Genomic DNA, 23,272 nt, shown 5'->3' on the forward strand with positions numbered 1-23,272 from the left:
AAGCAAAATGTAAACGTGAATGCAAGCAAATAATATGCGACGCAAAACCCTTCCCCAAACCAAATCGCACAATGTCCCCATTGTGCAAAATCATGTAATAAAGAAAAGGAAAACGGGAATTTGAGAGAAAATTAAGTAAAGAACATGAAGTAAGGCTTAGAAACTCACAAGACTTTTAGCGCAGCAAAGGAAACCTCCCCAAACCAGCGTGAGCTAGGAGGTTTCAGTAGCCAGCAGTGCTACTAATAAGTACCTGAAAGACAAACAAATACCACGCATAAAACCGAGAAAGCAATAAAGAAGCGATATTTTGTGCATAATTGAGAAAAATAGAAGAAATAAATAATATGACGGAAGATAAAGGTGGAGTAGAAAACTCCCTCAATTCCGCAAATCGACCAAACACAGTAGGGGAGAGGTCGTGAACAAGTACAGCAGTGCAGGGCGGTCGATCGACCATATCACTCAGTCGATCGACTAAGGCGAAAGGAACAGTAGCTCCTGGGAACTGCAGCCCAGTCGATCGACCACACAGACCAGTCGATCGACTGGAAATACTGCTGTAACTTCATATTTCTTCGTATTTGCTCAATAACTTGAGCTAATGAGGTCTAAAAACCTGCAAGTGCACAATAATACGCGCCCAAAATTGCGCAAAACCCAAAGTGAAGTCTAAAGTACTTAAAAATCCTAATAAACGAAAATAAATGCGAAGTCTCGCGCACACAAAAGCAATAAAAAGAGAGTCTAAAAGCAATAAAATGTTTGTAAAGCAGGTGATCAACTAAGAGTTGATCAAGAATGGTCACGGTATGGCCCACTTGGTCGGCTTCTGGCTACAAGAGGTAGCCTCAACGGTGCTTATCTTCTCAGCTGCACCCTTCTTAGCTTCAACATCCGCCGAACTCAACGGGTCAACAGCTTCTATATCTCCCCAGTCAATGATCTCTTCGGACTCGTCAGAATCCAAATCGGACTCTCTCACTTTGCCCGGCTCGTCATCAACTTCCTCATCAGTGCCATAGCTAAGGCAACCAAGACCGCCTCGTGAAATGATGGGCTCCTTCACAGCTGGAGCGACTTGCGGCTCTTCCTTCCCCAAACCAGCTCCTGCAATATCAGAAATAGACAAATCTTCCTCCAACTTGCTCCCAATCTGGGGCGGAGGTGTCACAACAGGAATAGGAGTAGAGATAGGCATGTCAGAAAGCACAAAGTAGGATTTCTTTTCAGAAACCGTATTACAAGTCACAGCCCACATGGGGTCTTTCTTCTTAGCAGGTTGGGCAAAAACAATGGAATGCTTCCCTACTTTAAAGGTCAAGGTTCCCGAACCTACATCTATGATCGCACAAAGCGGTGTGCGAGAAATGGTCTACCCAATATGATAGGAATATGGGCATCCTCAGGCATATCAAGTACAACGAAGTCTACAGGGAAAAAGAACTTTCTTATTTGCACGGGAATGTCTTCTAAGACTCCTATAGGCTGGACCGCAGATCGGTCAGCCATCTGTACTGTCATGTCGGTCACTGCGAACCTAGTTAATTTAAGCTTTCTAGCAAGACTCAAGGGCATTACACTTATACTGGCTCCTAAGTCACATAATGCCTTCTCAAGAGAAAAGGTACCAATGCTACAGGGAACGGAAAAGCTACCTGGGTCTTCTAGTTTGTGAGGTGCAGTGTGGGTCAGATATGAACATGACTCTTTAGTAAGTGCGACAGTATGCACAGTTTCAAGTGACCGCTTTTTAGATAAAAGTTGTTTCATGAATTTAGTATAAGCGGGTACTTGGTTTACCAACTCGAGAAAAGGAACTTGTACATTCAAGCTACGAATAACTTTTTTCAAATTTATTAAAAGATACCTGTTCCTTCGTCGGCACTAATCTCTCTGGATATGGGGCTGTAATAAGTAGCTTAGCCCTATCCTCTAAATCTCGCATGCCGGCATCCGTGGACTTAGGCTGGAAGTCCACTACCTTCTCCTTATTAAAGCTTGACCCTTCTTCAGACCGTCTCAAATATGAACCATTGATCGACATTGGGTCGAACTTCGGAACCGGGACTGACCCTTCAGCACTTGGGTCGTGCCCTAATATTTTCGGGACTGTCGTGCCCCGAAATAAGTGATCCCTCAAGTTATCGGGCATCGGAGGACGAAAAGGCACACTATCAGCAGCGATCTCAGTCGATCGACCAGTGAGGTCAGTCGATCGACTGACTTGGACAGGACCAGAAGCTTCTGTTTGTCGCACTTCAGTCGATCGACCGGGTATGTCAATCGATCGACTGATATACCTGGTAGACGCCTTTTTCTTTCCTTTGTTCGTTCCAGCTTTGTTTTGACTCGGCTTCGCCCCATCTTTTTCAGCATTGTCCTCGACCATAGCAGGCCCCTCCAGGGTGGACCCGCTCCTCAAAGTGATGGCATTAAGGGTCTCCTTTTGGTCCGTCTGAGTCGGTAAGTGTCCCGGAGCTCGAGTTGTATTCTTGCTAGCCAATTGAGCAATTTGGCTCTCTAGTAGTTTCATCCCGGCCTCTCTAGCTTGGGACTCCTTTTGCAACATATTCTTCAATTTAGCAAACTCAGAATTTTGGGATTATTGCTGCTGCGGCACATAGGGAGGTTTTTGATATTGTTGTTGCTTATGAGGAGGCACATAAGTCTGCTGTTGCTGCTACTGTGGAGGTTAAGTCGGATTCAGGACATTCTGGCTACTCCACCTTAAGTTGGGATGGACATTCGGCTCATGGTACATGTTTGTCTGCCTGTAATGTTGAAAAGCAGCACAAGACTCGAAGGGACTAGGACAATTTTCTGCAACATGTCCCTCAACTCCACATCTTCTACAGACGAAAGGACCGTCTGAAATAGCATTCACATGATACATCCCTCCTTTAGAAGCTCCTCCCAACTCGTACTTGTCAAACCTCGCCGTGAGAGCCTCTAATGCAGCTACAGAAGGGGATTCAGCACTCCTCCTCTGATTGCCTCTCGAATTCTCATATTCAGCTTTATGGGTGGCTAAATCATCAATGATCTTCCACCCCTTAGTCTCTTCCATATTCTCAGCAAATCGGCCATTGGCTGCAGCATCCAAGATAGCCCTCTGATCGTCATATAGCCCGTTATAGAACTGATTGCAAAGACTCCATTTTTCGAACCCATGGTGCGATATGGTTCGCACCAGCTTCTTGAAACGGACCCATGCTTCATGGAAGTTCTCATCAGGTCCCTGTTTAAAGCTCGTGATCTGAGCTCTAATGGCATTCGTCTTCGAGGCAGAGAAGTATTTCTTGTAGAATGCCAAGGCCAAAGAATTCCAATCGGTGATCCCATGAGCAGCTCGATCCAGATCTCTATACCACTCCCTTGCAGCATCACGGAGTGAGAATATAAACATAGTCTCCTTTATCTGGTCCTGGGTCACACCGGTCGGCGGAGGTATAGAGCAGCAATAATCGATAAATATCTCCATATGCTTGGCTGCATCTTCATTTGCAGCACCCCCGAACTGGTTTCTCTCAACCAAGTTGATATAGGAAGGCTTCGGTTCGAATTTCCTATCAGCTCCAGGTAATTCGAACCCCTTGTATAGATTTGCGGCTGTCGGCTCAGAATGACTTGCTATAGTTGCTTCTTCAGCCATGACTGGAATTTCTTGGAGAAGTGACTGTCTCAGCTGAAGAAGTAGAAGCAGGAGATGTAGGTGGATCTTCTTCGAACAGTTTGTTCTCGTAGTAACTGGACAGAGTACTCAGCTCTTCCTCTGTCGGCAATACCCTTGATGATCGTCTCAACTCACGCAAGGATTTCTCAATCTCAGGATTGAACGGTACTAGTTCACCACCCTGTGACCTGCGCATAAGAAGAAACTACAAAAAGAATATAAGAAAAGTTTAAGGAACGAACGTCCCTTAAACTAAGAAAGACTAAATAAAAACAACTAAAAATTAGAACAATTGCCTCCCCGGCAACGGCGCCAAAATTTGATACCCGTCGTTGTGAGTACCAAAAATAAATTTATAATTCCTATTAAAACTAACCTAGGATAGTGGTAACAGGGTCGAACCACAAGGAGGCGAATGTAATTAAAAGTTGTCTAAATTTAGTCTAAGGTAACAAGTGTGGGGGTTGATTTGATTTGGTCTATAGCTGATAACAATAAAAGACAATAAACTAAAGAAATATATTCAATCAAATATAAAGAAGGGTACTAGGATGGTCGGTTCACTATAGTTTCGGCGGCAGCAAACTAAGTCGGTCTAAATCAAACACATGAGGCGGGAAACAAGAGGTCCTCTCGGTCCACTCTTAACAGATAGCATCTTTCGATCTCGCTATAAGTCCCTAATATCACTAATACTGACTCTCGTCCTGAAAAGTGACTAATAATCTAAACTTTACCTATCTTTCGATCTCAGCATAGTTTAGTCATTTTAATTGGTGGTCAATCAACTGTCCCTATCTCTCGATCTAATGGGGCAGTCATATCCTAAACATTCAACTAGTCGTGTGCACTCGATTCGTCGAATAAAGAATTAAAACAATTAAAACGAAGGTAAAACCTCACGTGGTCAGTCGATCGACCAGGTATGGCGGTCGATCGACCAACACGCGAATCAAGGCGTGTTTATTCTATGCCGCCTAATCTATAGTTCCCCTACATTCTAGCACGATTAAATTAGCTACTCATACTAGGGATGATAACAACAATGAAATTAACTAAATAAACAGAAGAATTCATGCTTGAAATAAAAGAGCAAACGATTAACATAAAACGAGGATTACGGTTTCGGGAAACTAACTAGCAATTTCTATACTATCAACGCTATAAAGATGAACTGAAATAAGAGTAAGGGAATACCGAAATTGCAGAAGGATTGTAACGGAATGATTGAAAGCACAACGAAAATCCAATGCGAAATAATATCCCGAACCCTAATTATTTGATAAACTAAAACTGAATGTAAAACGAGGTAAAAACTAGGTCATTGTATCTGTATGTTCTAGGTTACGTTATATAAGAAAAGTACGCAGCTATTATTCCTAAACCTAATAACTCATGGGCTTGATAAATCTCGATCTTTTAATTCTCGTCTGAAGTAGCGTCTTGGTCGATCGACTGAGGTAACCGGTCGATCGACTGCTCTGAGCTGAACAGTAGCTTCTAGATCCCGTGGGTTGGTCGATCGACTAAGGGGGCCAGTCGATCGACTGCTTTAGCTGGTAATCCGCTTTTAACTTCTCGTGGATTTGTCTTTTGGGCCTTGGAATGCGCACGAAGCTCGCTCCTTAAGTGAATTCTTCACGTCAAATGCAATGCAAGGTACTCGGGGACGGATTTAGCTCGATTTCCGCTGAATTCTTCACATTTCTGCAATAATGTACAAAAACACGAAAGTAGACGGAAATAGGGGAAATGGTAGCTTAAACTACACAAATGAGCTCTGAAATGCGTGTAAAACAGGATGTAAAACATCATATAAAAGACACGCATCACCTAGCAACGTCACACTTCCACTGCCTTAAGACACTCCCTGCCTTCTGTATTAAATACTTATCATAGCATTCGGCAATATCAAAGGCTTCCTTTATACGATCCAAGTATAACTGCGCCAATTTTGGATTCAAATTCCTAATTTCATCTAAATGGATAGGCACAAACTGTCTTGTGCAACATTCAATCCAAATGGATAAATGCCCCGCATTTGGACCAGTAGGGAAACCCTTCGCGTTCCATTTTATTTTAAGCGGCTTTTTAGCCGCTATAGCTGCAAGGGCTGCAGGGCACTTCGTAGCACCCCTCTCACCAAGCTTATTATCCCCAGGCTTATTATTGTTTTAATTTCTTTTCCGTTTTTCACCCATGATAACCCTAAAACCCAAATATGAATGAAATATGAAATGAACAACTTAACAACGTCATGCAGAGTATTATCTAAAACCCTAAAGAGGAATGAAAATTTAAAACAACAGTTTGAGCTTCTAAAATCCTAAAACCCTAATAAGAGGAATGAAGTAGATGATACGGGATGATAAAGATAACAAATAAGACGAAAAACAAACAGATGAAAAACAAAAAAAGATGATCTTAAAACCCTAATGACGAAACACAAAAGTGAACATACCTGATGATGATGATGATGATGATGATGATGATGATGATAAAGAGAACGAGCATGATGATAAGGGAAGACAACGGAATCTGGGCGTCGGAAACTGGGCGACGGCCGGCAACGAGAATGTAGAAAGCGGGGGAGAGAGAATAAACTCAGGATACCAACGGTTGAACTGATTTTGTGTGTGTTTGTGTGGTATGCTGCATGTGTTTGTAAATTAGTTTTTTATTATGACAAACTATTGACAACGGGTCCTTAAAACAAAACCATTGTGATATGTTAATAACAACGGGTCAATAAAAGTCAACCGTTGTCATAACTTTATTACTACAGTTAAAATATACCCGTTGTAATATATTTTCACCCAATTTGCGCCAAAATGAAATATGTCTAAAAAAGCAATGACAACGGGTAGAAGTACTACACCCGTTATTGAAAATAATAACAACGGGTAGTGTCACTATAGCCGTTGTTGATAGTAATAACAACAGGTAATGTCAATGTAACCGTTGTTGAAAGTATTAACAACGGGTAATGTCAATATAACCGTTGTTATTGTTTAACACTTTTTTGTTTTAAATTATTGTAATTTCATTACAGTCCAAACCTGTAACAATACATACTATAACAGTAGAAGCACTATATACTGCAACATTAATCAGCAATTTCAACAACAGCATCCACATCTAATAATAAGATCAAGAAAATAAGACAACACCAGCATGCATGCATACTGCATATCTACAGGATTTACCATGCCTTGCAAATTTAGGAATCTTTAACAATGACCATTGCTTCTATTGGCTTTTTAAAGCTACCAAAAGCTAAAGACAACATACATACACTCCACCAACACATCTCAAACTTGCTATAAATTCATAAAAGAGGCATCCCATTAGCTCCCCACAACTAACAAATAAACCATCAAATTAATGGTCTGAAAATGACTCAAAATTTTGGTCGTCCATATCACTGTGTCCTGATGAATGCCCCAGGCCACATAGATATCGACAATGGAAAATTTGCTGCCAAAAGCTTTAATCCTTTGAGGAATAAGCTTATTGAGCTGGGATACTCGGTCAGCAAAGTTAAGCCACAATGGGGGCCATGGGGATTCAAAGGGAGTCTACTCATTCGGTTTGGAACATCACCGCACATGCGAGAATCAGCATTTAAGCTTGACATGATGTTTTAACTCAGAGGTCATGGCAGGAACGACTGGAATGCTCCGAATAGATCAACACTCGAACCATACCTCTGGGTAGCCACAGACGAGGATGTCGAGCTTCTGAATAATACCGTGGACTATGTCCAAGTGCCGTATGCGACCATCTTTGATGGGTAGCAATCGGCCAGGTCAGAAAGCGTCGATGCCTACAACCATGTTGTGGCTGTTTTCCAAGCAATGTACCCCTAAAACCCCTACAAAATGTGTCCTTGTCTGTGGCTGAAACTTCCAAGCAACGTCGTGTATTATTTGTTGAGTGTCAAATTGTGTGTGTCTGTATCCGCCTATCATAAGCAGTGTCGCGGGCCTGTATGAAAAGGCAACTTAAATAAAGGTAGTGTAACCCTGTGGTCTTGTAAGATTTCCAGTACTGTTGTATAAGTAGCGTCGAGAGTATCAGTGCTTTACGTTTGTATTAAGTATGCAGTTCCTTCTACTAATCTGTTCAGTAGAGATAGTTATTTAAAAAAAAACTAAAAGGAAGATATATATATTTAAAAAATAAAAATAAAAATAAAAGCTAATAACTTACATTATAGACCATCTCAGGATCGGGGACGTTTCTTGGATGTCATAGTTTCTTCGTTAACCCAAATACCTTCACCATGGTCATCACGCATATAGATGCTTTCAGTGTCTTCATGATCAGTGTCAACATCGTCGAAATAAGAAACAGTGGTAGAGTGATCCATTCCCTCAAAAACGACATCCTGATCATCATCACCATTATCGGATGGACTACTCCTTCTACTCCTTATAGACAGTACAACAGACCACTTCTTATCCATAGGATCGGTGACATAGAACACTTGTTTAGCTTGGGATGCCATTATGAAAGGATCATCCTTATTATTGCCAACCTTACCCAGATTGACCAACGTAAATCCCATCTTATCCTTTCGGACACAATGGATGTTGTTATCAACCCACTTACATCGAAACAAAGGCATTGTGAAATCAATGTAATCTAGTACCAATATTTCTTGAATAAAACCATAATAAAGGCATTTTCCCCAAATAGGCTTTTTATCTTTTGAAGTATCAAAGTGCATTGCCTCAAATTCAGAACTCACACCACTATTTTGCATTGTGCTCAACTCATCTTGCTCGCGGGTGTAAAAAGTATATCCATTAATGGCAAAACTACTGTAAAAGGTGACCCTGGCATTTGGACCTAAACCAAGACGTAGTAACCTAGGAGAGATGTCATCACCAGTTTGATTCGTACACTCTAAGATAATATTCCTAAACCACTCTGCAAACGTCTTTGTATGCTCATTTGCAATCCACTTCTCGGTCTTGTTTGGGTGATCGTATTTGAGCTCATCTTTGTGTTGTTGAATATAAGGTTACACCTCATCTTCATTGTTTAGCACATACGTATGTGTTAAATACAACATTTCACGTGTCACAATTTTCTTAACCCGGCCCCTAATGCCTTTTTCCGGTCATCCAGTCACTATGACGATTCTTAGGAACGCCAATCAACTCCTCAGGGGAGAGATGAGCATAACAATATGAAAGAGCTTCGTCTAAAATAGCGCGTTCAGCAATACAACCTTCCGGACGATACCGATTAGATGTATAGTCCTTGTAGACTTTCATCAATCTTTCGAAAGGATACTGGTATCTCAAGTACACGGACCCAAGGTACAAAATCTCCCTAAGCAAGTGAATGCTCAGATGAATCATGATAGTGAAGAAAGAGGGTGGAAAATACATTTCCAACTGACAAAGAGAGGTCACAACGAGGTCCTGCAATGAATCCGCGTCATCGGGATCGATGACATTCTCGCATATGGACTGGAAGAAGTGACAGAATCTAGTTATAGCATATCTTACCTTTTCAGGCAAAATGGAACGAATAGCCACAGGTAGTATTTGTTGCATCAAAGTGTGACAATCATGTGACTTTAACCCGGTGAGTTTTAGGTCTTGCATCGACACTAGCCTTTTGATGTTCGACGAATAACCATGTGGCACTTTAATTACATTCAAGCATGCACATAACTCTTTTTTCTCATTCCGTGAATGGGTATAAGCTGCTGGCGGTAAAAATGTACGATTACCTCTCTTCTGTGGTGCCAACTCTAGCCTAATACCCATCATTTTCATATCTTCCCTAGCTGCGACGTTATCCTTTGTTTTACCGGGAACATTCAGAAGGGTATTGATAATATTATCACAGACATTTTTCTCAATGTGCATGAAATCGAGGCAATGCCTGACCTCCAGGTCAAGCCAATATGGAAGTTTATCAAAAAATATGGATCTTTTCTTATACCCATGAGCAGACAATTTAGAGTCGCTCTTCTTCCCATAATCTATCTCAATATGCTTTACTTTCTGATAAACTTTATGGCCACTCAAAATTCAAGGAGGTTGACGAAGTTCTTGTCTTCCATTGAATGCTTTCTGCATCTTGCGATAACAATGGTCATGATACAAGAACATCCTATTTCCCATATACACATACTTACGAGAAGACTTCAAGTATTCAAACTCGATATCCTCCCCACGCAATGGACAAGCCTCTTTCCCATGAACTGTGTGCCCAAAAAGGTCGCCATAAGCCGGATAGTCAGATATTGTACACAATAACATCGCTCACAAATTGAAAGTTTCGTTCTTATATGCATCAAATACTTCTATCCCACTATCCCACAACATTCACAAATCATCTAGAAGAGGTTCCAAATAGACATCTATATCATTTCCAGGTTGTTTAGGGCCGGAAATTAACAACGACAACATCAAATACTTTCTTTTCATGCACACATATGGAGGTAAGTTATAAATAACCAACACTACTAGCCAAGTACTATGTTGGCTACTCATGTTTCCGTGTGGGTTCATTCCATCAGTGGACAGCGCTAGACGTAAGTTTCTAGGTTCATTGCCGAACTCGGGATACTTAGCGTCGAACGATTTCCATTGCATACCATCTGCCGGGTGTGTTAGCTTTCATCATTTATTCTTCCTGTTTCATGCCAAGTTAACATTTTTGAATCATCGGGATTCGCATAAGTCCTTATGAATCTTGGTATCACTGGAAAATACCACAACACCTTAGCCGGGATCCCTTCCTTATCCTTATAATGCCACTCCAAACATTTAGGGCAATTGGTTAGGTTTTGATATAATTTCTTATACAATATGCAATCATTTGGACATGCATGTATTTTCTCATATTTCATACCCACTCCTCTTATTAGTTTTTTCGCCTCATATGTCTTAACAGGTAGAACATTACCATCTGGAAGCAACTTCTTTATCAAGGCTAAAAAACTAGTAAAACACGTGTCACTCACCCCATTTGCCCCCTTGATATTATACAACTTCACCACAGCCGACATTTTTGTGAACTTACAACCAGATACAGAGGTGCTTCAGACTCACACAACTTCTCATACATGTTGTTAAGGTCATCCCAATTAATAGTGTCATCACCTACATCTTCAAAAGCATTCGACTCATCATCATTCTCTTCATTATCTATAGACCCAGCATTCAACTTCTCTGCTTCCAACTCTTCCAACTCAAAAAACTCGGCAAACTCAGGATCATCAGTTAGCCTTTCGTATACCTCAACATCATTTTCTTCAAAGCTATTCTCGTCCTCTAATGGTTCCCCATGAAAAATCCAACGTGTATAGGATCGACTAAATCTACACTTTTCTAGGTGTATTTTAACGTCCGGAAAAGCCATATACCTAATATTACCACATCTTTCACAAGGACATGGAATACTAGAAGAACCTTTGAAATTGTTCGAAACGACTTCATAAAATTCAGCTAAACCATCCTTATAGTTGGGGTCACTCATATTTGCATCAATCATCCAAGTTCGAGTCATTTTTCTACATTCGTAATATATAGGCAACTAATTTAGAAAATCCAATAATAGGCAAACAAATAAACGAAATTCAGGAAATCAATTAAGCTAAATTATCACCAAATTAGATAATAATCCAAAAAATCACAAATTCAAGAATAATCGACATTCATAGGCCAGGAAATTGAACATACAATCTTATATCTATATATAGCTTGAAAATCTTAATAAGAAATAGTTAATAAGCTAAGAAACATATATACCTGATTGATAAACACGATGAGGGAAAGAAGATGGTGACAACAGTGACGGAGATGAAGACAGAGAGAGACGATCAGGGAGGAATGGAGGATGATATTTGTGTATAGTAGCAGTATTAGCTTGTGTTTGTGTTTTGTAGCGTATAGCAGAATAAAGCAATCTGTTGTTCTTTAGATTTTCATAACTTTAATAACAACGGTTATTGAGTCTACAACCGTTGTTACAACCTAATAACAACGGTTTCTAACATAACCGTTGTAATTACTTTTCACTAATTTTGCGCCAAATTATTAACAACGGTTAAAATGTATTACAGAGTAAACTGTTGTTATTAGTTTTTATATTAACAACGGTTGTGAAAGTTTAACCCGTTGTTAAAACCAATAACAACGGTTAACAACACATAACCGTTGTAATTAAGTTTAGTAAAATTTCGCAAAAAGATAATTATCCATTCTACAACGTCTTTTGGTGATTTTCGTGAATAAGCGTTGTTAAAGGGCCGTTGTAGTTGCCTGGATTTGTAGTAGTGATAGTCCTTCTTTATGGCTTAGTAAATTGGGATTTCTTGGAAGCAAACTTGCAAAGATTTAATCTTTGGTTAAATATCAAGTCTTTATAAGTAGGAATTCACTTATATGTTTTTGAATAATTGACTTAGATTATTTGAGACATATCTTAGCACAACTTGTTTGGAATTGTTCTATTGCTCACAATTTAGTTTGTCTTGTGGCTTGGCAAATTAGACTCTTTTGTTAAGGATTTACAAATTGGCGTGGACTAGTATTGGTGTCCGGCTACGCCCGGGCTACCTCTATTTACCATTAAAATTTATTTTCAATTAAATAAAATTACTTTAAAGTTGTATAACTTATGAATCTAACTTTAATATATTTTTCTATGTCATATCTTAAAATTGCGATGAAATAAATTATGAGACAAATTCACTAATCACGCTATTAATATTTTACTTAAATCGATTAGTTAGCTAATTGTTCATATATGCTTTCTTTTGTTGTTAGTATTGTTACTTTTATTACATTTATTATTACTACGGTTACTTTCACTACTCCTGCCGTAATTATTATTACTTTCACTACTGTCACATGAATTTTCACTACTGTCATATGAATATTGATAATTTCATTACTCACGTTGTTGCTTCTATTACTTTCATTACTCCCCTTTCTAATATAGTTACTTTGACTATTCAAATGGGTGATTACTAACATATTATTATATCCAACGTTAGTACAATTATTTTCATTACTAACATAATTACTTTTACTATTTAGCTATACAATTGTAAGAGGTTATATATTTATATAAATATATTACATATATGCATTAAATCAAATCGAAATAATTATAGAATATTATATTTTTTGGAAATCTAGCTTGATTTATTTACCTTTTAATAGTTTCTAAAATATAACCTACTTATATTATATTTGTATGTTAAATAATTGTATAATTATATGATGATACTAATTAATAACAAAAGTGGAACATGTTTATTTTAAGGAAAATCACCATATTTTGATATTCTCTAAATTTATACTTCAACCAAAACTATATAATATTTACATTGGAGTCTCTTGACCGGGTCCATCACACAGTGCTATTGATTAAAAATTATATAGTATAATTAATTTGTATAGATTTATTTAATTACATTGAAGTCCCTTGGTTTATGGAATATATAGAGTATTGATTAGTAGATTATTATCTCTCATGCTGTGTAATAAGTAAAGGAAGGAAAGAAACAAAGGATTCATACTTGCTTATTGAGTTTGTCATTAGGGAGGATTACACCAAGTTCTTTCTCATTATTGATTGTTGACTATTACGTATTTGTTATATTGCCACAATAGCAAAATCTTCATTTTTACTCTTTTTCATGTTGTTTCCAACCAAAAATTTCTCCTTTTATGTTTTCTACATGTTACCCATTGTGAATACTCATTTTTTGTGATTAGTCTTAATTGTTGAGTCTTAATTGTCATTGGTACTTTAATTAATTGTTAGTCAATAGTTTACAATTCAAGTTTTTAGCTTAAGGTCCTTCTCTTGGGGTTCGACCCTAACTTGCCATTTTACTACCTTGTTGTTAGAAGGTAGTAGAGTCTAGTTAGGTCTATAAATTTTTTGTTTGATAGGCTAATTAGTGGATTTACGACACTGTTGGATTTATGTCCGGAATCCAATTAAGGTAACCCGGTTTATATTCTAGTTAACCGTAACGTTTTGCTAGAAGCCGCTTATGGACCGAGTCTTAAATGAGTTTAAGGACTCGTGTAAAATTAAACGGGCCCATTGGGTCACACACAAGATGAATACGGTGTTTCCTTTTTCTGTCGGACTGAAATATGAAAATAGGGCTCCAGTTAGATTAGGCCCGACTGCGATTAAAGTTAGGGTTTGATTAGGAAACTGAGTAATTACTCCCTTATATATAGAGATATATGAGAGTCAGTTTGATCTATTATATTCCTCTGTGATAAATAACAAACCCTACCTTGTGTACTAGCATACAAATCGCATCTCCTATTCATACGTGTGGATACTAGTGGAGGCACTACAATTGGGGTGCTCGTGATTATTTGTAGCGGTTGGGTTATTCTGATCCGGTTCTTATTTTTCTTATTTGCTGGATATTATTTGCTCACGGATTAATTCCGCTGCAAGGTAATTCGATTACCCTCTTTATTTAGTTTAATTCTGATTTCTAACATGCATATGGTCCTGGAGATTTGTCTATTAAAATCGTTTTAAGGACCGACAAATCCCTTCAGACACCCTAGTCTTTCTCTATCTATAAGTAAGTCAATTCGAGTCAAACTATTTTAATTGGTATATTTGGAGGAGTTTTATCATACTCCGTATATACCTTATTAACAACCAATTCTCATAATAGTATAAAAATACCCGAAATTAGTATTAGAAGAATAATCACAACTAATTATGATGCCTAATCTACTATTAAAAAATAATAATCTAATTAGTTAATCCAGCTGAAAACTTGACACCTGTCGCCGGCAACCACGACATACCGTTAATGAACTGCTGGACGGTAAAGAACATAGCCTCTGATGCATCTCGAATGATGTGAAACCCGACCCATTTAACTCGTGCAGATAACAATGCCCCAGGCCCATAATTCCTGTACTCCCCAAAATACAAGGTATTCAGGGCAAATGTCCCATACCACTCTAACCAACCCCTAGGTTGGACCATTGAATTCATGTAGGTGTCCATATATACAACTCTTGAGAAGGCTTTCCAAGGCCGGCCTAAATACGTGGGCTTGGTCGCATAAATATAGCAATCTTGGATTGAAAAGCCGGTATTTTGATTTGGGCTTTTACGACCTTGGGCAGTGATAGTGACCTTTTGAAATGGGAGTGGTGTACGGGTGTAGATGTTGGAACTTTGTATGACGGCTGCACCATTACCAAATATGAAATCAATTGTACCATAAATGTTACACTCCCTATAGAATTGGCGTAGGGAATGAGCGTATAGTGTGTCTTGGTATCCTTCCATGCTACATCGGTAAAATGCTGACTGATCGGAATCAACTCGAAGAGCAACTGCTTGGTGTGCTTTAGGCCCGGCGGTGTTCCTAAACGTCATGTCCCTTGCTATGAATCCTTTGCCGGACACAGCTGCACGAAAAATCAATATGTTATATCATACAACCATTTTATACAAGACTTTTGGCAGAGGCGACTTTTTGAGATAATAAATTACCGAACGTAGCACTTCTGAAAGTAGTCCAGCCTTGCATAAAGTTCCTATTGCTTGAAACAACAGTGGCTCCAATCCCATCTCCAATCAACATAATATTGGTCTTCTTTTTCTTAATATCAACATTTTCATTATAAACACCCTTCTTAACATAAATAACATACCTCCTATTACTGTGATTTGGAGCTGCATCAATCGCTTGCCCTATCGATTGATAATGGCCACTTCCATCCAAGGCAACAACGGCATCTACATGCATCCCTTTTGTAGGAGTAGAGTCACCATGAAGTTCCATATCCCCCTCGGTCATCCAAGCCGGGAAATCTTGTGTATCGAATTTCTTAGTACTATTATCGTCGTTATGGTTATGGTTGTGATGATGGATCTCGTGCCTAGGTGGTGTAAAGGGAAAGGTATGAAATCGTGTGTACAGAGTTAAGACATTTGTTATAAGTTGTGTGACTTGTGTTAGGCCGCCCTTAATGTAGTTATGAACATGTTGGTTAGTGCCTTGGAAACCTTCTAGGCAAGTATCTTGGTTGCTCACCGCGGCACTTAACCATGCCTGAAGGTTTCCTTCAGGGTCATGGACTAAATGGTTATACAAGTTTGAATGTGAGTTCGAGCGTGACTCGTGATTACTACCTCGAATCCTTCTCATCTCGGCTAAAGACCAAGCAAGCTCAGTCACTGAGTAGTCGAGGAGCTCCTTGCAATCTTCAATTGCTATTTGTTCTCGACCAGTTGATGTCGAGAATGAATTAAAAGTCGAAACCTTACGAATAACATGTTGAAGTTCATTAAGAGAGGTTTCTAGAGCGGCTTTGAGGATTGATGTCGCGTTTCTAGGGCCATTTGGTAGCCTAGATTCTAAGTTAGAAAGGCAAGTGATTTGGTCTTCTATGTTAGCGCACGCTTGTGTGATCATGTTCTGCATGATTTGATCCGGGATTTGGTTAGTTTCGTTATTGAATTCCGCATTACAGACCAAAGGTAAAAGAATTAAGAGTAAAAGTGGTAACAATGTGAATATGTTGGCCATTTTTTTGTATGTGGAATCAGGGATTGAAATGAAATAACTTATTGCATGGTTGTATTGTTATATATATATATATATATATATATATATATATATATATATATATAGCATGGAATTTTTACTGTTGCTTGCCAAGGTGAATTTACTGCTTAGAATGTTTGCCAAGTAAGGAAAGTGTTGTTTTGAGAGATGTCATGACATTTGTAAAAAGTTATGCTTTTACCCTTCTCAAAGTTTAGTTTATTCTTAGTTTTGTGCTTTGCTTGCTAACCATATCTTTCTGCATGCTTCAGTAACTTCTGGGATTCCATAATAACATAGCTAAGATTTCTAACATGTCACATTTACTGCTCAATATTTGTGGCAATAAATGTCAGGATCATGCCTTATACAAGTTTGATACAAGTCCAACTGTAAATGTACGTCCTGTGATTGGGCTGAGCTCGATATGCGTACAGTTAAACATGTTCTGGCCCATTCTTCAGTTCGGGCTACGCTTGCCGATGTACTATAAATAATTCACCTATTTACCCACTAACTCGCAAAAAACAGAAATAAAGTAGGTACTCCCTTTTATATGATGGTTCTCGTAATAATCGTGTCATAAGACTATCTCATATGAGTATTTGCGATTCTAATCCCATCTAATTTTGCATCCTCTTGACCAAATAAATTGGAGTATGTCATGGGAGAGGGTAGATTTAAGGAAAGCGTTCAATTTGACCTTCTTGAGTCGGATGCCACTCGCCCTGAGTCCGAGTTCAAATCCTCCAGGGGACACATTACTCAGGTGAACAAGCTTCGCATCTTGGAGGCATATCAACTTACTCATCACCATACAAAATGCTGCGTCTGAAATGGAACATTGGCACAGGTTTATCTGCCAATATTAATTCAATTACTACTTGTTAGTCAGGCTATTTCTCGATATTTCATAATGATAACCCATTATAATATTTGAGGTGACGATTGTAACACCGGATTCTAATTTCATACCTGACATATGTTATTGGAGTAGTTGGCAAGAGCCCAGAATCCTGAATCCTGAATATTTGAGCATTGCTTAAGATCTAATTGTTCCAATCTCTTGCATCCAGAAGCAACAGCTTGCAAGCCGGTGCCGGTGATATTAATAAGTCCGCGCATTTCCAGGTCATACAGTTGTTCTAATTTACCAATGTACTCCATTCCCTTGTCAGTCAAACTACTACAATATGAGACATTAAGCTTCTTTAGCTTCTTGCATCCCATAGATAAACCCACCATACCTTGGTCACCAACTTCAGGACATCTATGACAGTTGCAGGATGTAAACAAGGTTTAGAACATGTCTTGAGAAAAATCAGGCCACAAAGCAACATATGGTGAATGTTTACCGATATAAATCGAGCTCAAGAATCTCGCTGCATCTGGAAGCCATATAGGACAACCCCTTGTCTGTAATGTTGTTGCATAGGCCTAATTTCAAGAATTTCAGCTTTGAACACCCAGAAAGAAACATAAGACCTGTGGAACGAGATAAAAGAAAAAAGGACTATCATTATTTTTAACTATTAAATCCGATGGGTTTAGAAGAGCAGGTATACATACTTACCAGTATCATTAATGCCGTAGCAATCTGTGAGGTCTAGCTCCTCAAGTAGAACACAGCTAGAGCCAAGGAGTTTAAGACTCGTCTCAGTCATGGAAGAACATGACTCCAACTTCAAGCAGTGAAGTATTGGGCAAGATCCAGCAATGGCCGCAATTGTCGAATCATTAACAACATCACAACATGAAAGATTGAGGAGTTGCAAGTTGGTACATCTACTAACAAGGCGAACAAGGTCAACATCTTGAAGTCCGGTGCATTTACTTAGCCCAATTTCAACAAGAGATGACCTGCACGTGGCGCTAAGTATTTGGAATGTAGAATGAGAAACCCGAGCCCCATCAGCTCTGAACACATTCAAATGCTTCAGTCCTTTCAATGGGTGAAGAAAATCAGAAGTGAGATCCTGCAAGGATGGAGCATGAGATTGATTTTAAGGTAAGAAAGTGCTGCCAGATATTCACAAAGTGAATACAGAAGAGACGGGATTCCCACAGTTTAAACGGTACTCACGACCATACAATGACTTGCATTTAGCTGAAGCAAGTCAGGGTGTCCTCTGGCAACTGAACATAAACCAGCTGAAGTAATGTTGTCACACCTTGACATGTCTACTGCCTACATCACAATCGACACTCAATCAACACGGAAAAAACAAACACTTAATCAATAACACTACTCAGGTTCGGGGTTCCTCAACAGGGAGTTTACCGTCTATAAGCGACATGGAGAGAGTTTCGAGATAACCCTTAATAGAAATTGCTTGTAGAGTTGTATCGAATGACCGATGTTTCTCAATAAAAAGAAATGCAAAGATTAGTCACAATTTGCTTCATTTCAATATCATTCAGAACCGAAAGAATAGACTGGTCTTTACCTCCAGTGTAAATGAAAACGTCAATAATTTATATTTAAATGAAAACAAACAATTTTCTTAGACGTTACAGAAAATCAAATTCCCTCCTTGGCTCTTCACACTATGGTAGTATGTTACAGAAATCAATTTTTATTCTGTGTGAGGAGGTAGTTTGAGCAATGCTAAACAAATAATTTCGACGGAGGGAGTATATGTGAATCGTTGAAAACATAGATCCTAAAAGGATGTTAGTATTGTTAGACCTCTTATTAGTGTGAATTATATGTTAGAGTATAAAACCAATCTTGGGATTCTAACCATTAGCTTAAGCTTTTGGTTGAGATGGTTTCTTGACATGGTATTCGTCAGTGTGACCGGCCAAAGGTCACGGCTTCGAATCTAACCCTCGTCAAATATGACTTCAAGACCAAAGGACATTCGTGTGAGGTGGCGTGTTAGAGTATAAAACCGATTTTGGGATTCCAACCATCAGCTTAATCTTTTGGTTGAGATTGTTTCTTGGCATTATGTGATGATCTTGTTAGAGTATAAAACCGATCTATTAAAGCTAGTGAGTGTTCAAATCTCACAACTCAATTCCGAAATGGAATATTAGTGTTATTATATTGACTTTGGTGATTTTGGATTCAATTGTTTAATTTTGTTCATAGTCATAGATGTTACCTTTACATCCACGATAAAATGTTTAATGACATAGTGTTTCCTTTTACTGCAAATTCCAATTATTCTAGTTCATACTTTCCAGCTCATAAACATTGAATCCTACATATATTAGGTATTTGTGATCAAGCACTTTAATCTTGCATTGTCCTACTTTAAGTAATGTTGGATTTAACAAAAGTGATGAAATAACATCTTAACACTTTGATTCTGAGTAAACGAGAAAATGGAAGGATAAAATTAAAATGTAACCATGATAAAATAAATAAAGGAGTAACCTTGAGTGAAGGACATCCATTAGCAAGCAAATGCAAACCAAAATCATCTACTGAAGTGCACCCAACCATTACCAAACTCTCCAACATTTGCAATGAAGCGATCGACCCCAAGGATACACTCGTTATCTGCGCCCCATAAATCAAACCAATGTGTAATTTAATTATTAAGGATATTTAATCGAAGGTAAATAAACTATCCAAAACAATGTTATCATGCAGAAAAATCCAAGGGGGGATAAACAATATACTCCGTATAAGATAAGATATATTGCACCAACCTTAAGGGAAGAGATATCAAGAAACTTCAAACCCAAACACTTGTTACTCAAAAGCTCAATACCAATATCAGTAATATCCATACACCACTTCAAACTCAACGTCTCCAACCCAACACACCCGATCGCAATCTGCGCTAACCCCACATCCGTAACACTCAAACACTTATCCATCTTCAGATCACGTATCCCTACTGCACCCGATATCGCTACCGCCTCTCGGTCCGTAAACCGGCGGCACCAATACGACACGTCCACATTCTCCAGCTGAGCACCGCAAGCGCGCACGAGCGTCTCCAGCCCGACGCGCGTGAGCGCGGTGCACCGGCTGAGGGAGAGGGACCGCACGCGCTGCTGAGCAAGGGCGGAGGCAAGGGTGAAGGCGAAGGTATCGTCGACGCGAGGGCAGTTAGAGAGGTCCAGGGAGGTAAGGGAGGGAAGTTGGGGAAGGAGGGTGAGGAGGATTTGATGGTGGAGAGGGCGGAGGTGGGTGTGACATTGGAAGTCGACTTGGCGGAATGTGCGGCAGACTTGGCGGAACGCCGTTTTTTGGGTGGGGTCGCCCTCGAGGTAGCTGTGGATTCGACAGAGTAAGTCTCCTGGGAGACGGTGTAGGATCAGACTTGGGGAATTGTGGTTTTGTGAGTATTCCTCATTGTAATTGTTGCTCATGCTCTTGATTTGACGATATCTGAAATTTTGGTGGAAAATTAATTATTTGTCTGATTCGATAGTATAAAATTTAGTGAACAAAATAATAAAACAATCAAATACTCCTATGAAATTGTTGGCCCTAACTAGAAACTAATCCGTAAACCCAATAATTAACTAATTAAGGTATAGTGTTATTTAATTTTGGCAAACCCGGTAAACTTCAAATGAATTGTTTTTTTTTTTTTTTTTTTTTCAAATCAAATCTGACGAAATTTAAAATTTCCTATCAGCCTATGTATGACGGGATTGGTAGAGTTGTAAGCGATAATAATTGACTTTGATTCCATACCACATCGACGTACCTGAATATATATTGACGACAACCCGTATACATGAACTATAATACAAAGGCAAGAGCGACAAGGCGGGGACGAAGAGGAAGATGAGGTAGAGCTGGAGGTGAGGATAAAATGATAAGGAAGCTGGAAGGGAAGGGAAGGGAAGGGAAGTGATTTTATGGTTGCTTGATGAAGAAATGAAGGCGACTCTCAGGTTTCCAAAGGTGAATGGTAGCATGTGATTGTAACGTGATTATTGCGGTATGATACCGTACGGACATGTAGTGTGTGTTTTATGTCAACAGGTACAAGCCTCCTTTTGATGTTATATTTAGTACTTCAACTTGTTTGGATGCCCGTGCATTGTAACGGGGTAATTAACTTATTAATAAAAAAATGGTTATAAAGTCTTAATGTTTACATCTTATGTTTAATAATTTATTTACTTGTGATTAAAATATAAGTATCTTTCAAAGAAAAAAAAAAATAAACATATAGAATGAATGTGGTAGAAAACACTTTATTGATACTGAACATTGAATTAGTTTAGTAATAATTTGAAATCATGTCATCATATAAATTACATATGTAGATTGCATAGTAATGTTTATTGGTACGGATATTTCTCTCTTTTTAAATCGAAAACTTACCTAACTATATCATTATAATAAGTAAGAAATTTCATTAATATTGACCATTTGATCACTCTTTTTCCCACCTAAAAAAAATGTTAAAACTTGAAAAATTAACATGAAGAATTCGCATTAAGTAACGTTACATTTATACGTAGTACCAGCTTATGTCAATCTTCTAATGTGGAACAATTCAACTATTTATATGTAATATATTCACCACACCTACATTATTTTTCAATGTGGGACAAATAACATACTTAGGAATACAACATATTTTTCGCACCTAATTCGACTTCCAACCCGATTTAATAATGAGCAAATACTATAATATCTATTCATATTCTTACGTTATTTTTCCTATTTTTTATCACAATTAAAACATGTACAAATAATATGAAACATATACTCTAATGATAACATTTTTTTTTATCACGAATCTAATTATATAATTTTCATAATTTTTGTACTATATTTTTTTGTCAAATGAAATGTATAAATCTTTACATAAAAACTATATAGATCACTTAAATTTAGTACAGAAAATATATATCAGGTTGTGGAGATAATAATACATAAAAGCTCTGTAGGACGATATTTAAGAGACTCAAATGATGTTGGGTTCATAACTAAGTTCTAAGAATGCTTCCTATTTATAATCATAGGATCACCACATCTTATGTTAATCTTTCTTTGTGTGACAATTCTATTATTTTTATGTAGTATATTCACCACTTCTACATGCATTATTTTTCAATGTGTGACATATAACATACTAAGGAGTACACAATCTTGTATATGTACAAATTTATAAAATCTATACTCTAATGATAGCATTTTTTTTACCACCAATCAAATTATATTATTTTCATAATTTTATTAATGATTCTTTTTTTAACAATAAAAGGTAAAAATATTTATATAAAAATTAGAAACATCACTTGAATATAATATAGAAAATATATAATATAATAATTTAAATATTCTCCACCTTACTTTTTACATCAAAAAAAATATTATTTTATGATACTTTCCTAAATTAATTTTTAGAATCACTCCACCTTATGATAATCTTCTGATGTGGGACAATTCATCTATTTATATGTAGTATATTCACCACACCTATATTATTTTTCAATGTGAGACAAATAACATACTTATAAATACATCATATTTTTCGCACCTAATTCGACATCCAACTCGATTTAATAATGAGCAAATAATATACTATCTATTAATATTTTTACGTTTTTTTTTTCAATTCTTTATCATAATTAAAATATGTACAAATGATATGAAACGTATACTTTAATGATAACATTTTTTTTTACCACAAATCTAATTATCATTTTATCGCTCCTCCTGGCCCACTTAAAAAAATGATAAAACTTGTAAACATAACATTTAACACAACGTCACATTTAAAATATCTTATATAATAAGTATACTACTGATGTATGTTCGTTATTAAAAAATTCGGCTAGAAAATTAAAAACATAAAAAACCTATTGTTAAACTATTAAATTTGAGTAGAAAAGGAGATGATATAAATATATGTAATTATATAATAGTGAAACCACCAAATTTAAAAGCATAATTTGCTTAAGCTTATAATTATTTATTGTTTTATAGAAAAAATTAAATAAAATTTATATATCTCCGTCTCATTTTATTAATCGTTATTAGGACGTTGCACATAAATTAAGAAAACGTTAGTCTTATTAGT

The 23,272-nt window shown here is 37.6% G+C and overlaps 2 protein-coding genes and 1 non-coding gene across 4 annotated transcripts; 1 reads left to right on the forward strand and 2 right to left on the reverse strand.

The window, feature by feature from the left end:
• The first annotated feature begins 3,167 nt into the window (after positions 1-3,167).
• LOC141603771 (small nucleolar RNA R71) lies at positions 3,168-3,274 on the forward strand. The gene has a single exon (XR_012525624.1). It is a non-coding gene; the product is annotated as a small nucleolar RNA R71 (small nucleolar RNA).
• An 11,095-nt stretch (positions 3,275-14,369) lies between these two features.
• On the reverse strand, positions 14,370-16,277 carry LOC141599901 (putative pectinesterase/pectinesterase inhibitor 22). The gene is made up of 2 exons (XM_074420028.1): positions 15,206-16,277; positions 14,370-15,120 (listed from the first exon to the last, which is right to left on the reverse strand). Exons 1-2 carry the CDS (start codon positions 16,242-16,244, stop codon positions 14,450-14,452), a joined length of 1,710 nt encoding a protein of 569 aa, XP_074276129.1. The 5' UTR covers positions 16,245-16,277; the 3' UTR covers positions 14,370-14,449.
• A 252-nt stretch (positions 16,278-16,529) lies between these two features.
• Positions 16,530-21,177, reverse strand: LOC141599902 (F-box/LRR-repeat protein 3). 2 transcript variants are annotated; one of them, XM_074420029.1, is made up of 8 exons: positions 20,939-21,177; positions 19,926-20,613; positions 19,648-19,773; positions 18,346-18,450; positions 17,836-18,238; positions 17,618-17,747; positions 17,238-17,532; positions 16,530-17,121 (listed from the first exon to the last, which is right to left on the reverse strand). In XM_074420029.1, exons 1-8 carry the CDS (start codon positions 20,968-20,970, stop codon positions 16,876-16,878), a joined length of 2,025 nt encoding a protein of 674 aa, XP_074276130.1. In that variant the 5' UTR covers positions 20,971-21,177; the 3' UTR covers positions 16,530-16,875. The 2 variants fall into 2 exon arrangements, with proteins under 2 accessions (XP_074276130.1, XP_074276131.1); XM_074420030.1 differs by lacking the exon at positions 18,346-18,450 and having other exon boundaries at positions 20,939-21,105.
• Positions 21,178-23,272: the final 2,095 nt, after the last annotated feature.

This window comes from Silene latifolia, chromosome 9 (assembly GCF_048544455.1).
Source record: "Silene latifolia isolate original U9 population chromosome 9, ASM4854445v1, whole genome shotgun sequence".
Taxonomy (NCBI): domain Eukaryota; kingdom Viridiplantae; phylum Streptophyta; class Magnoliopsida; order Caryophyllales; family Caryophyllaceae; genus Silene; species Silene latifolia.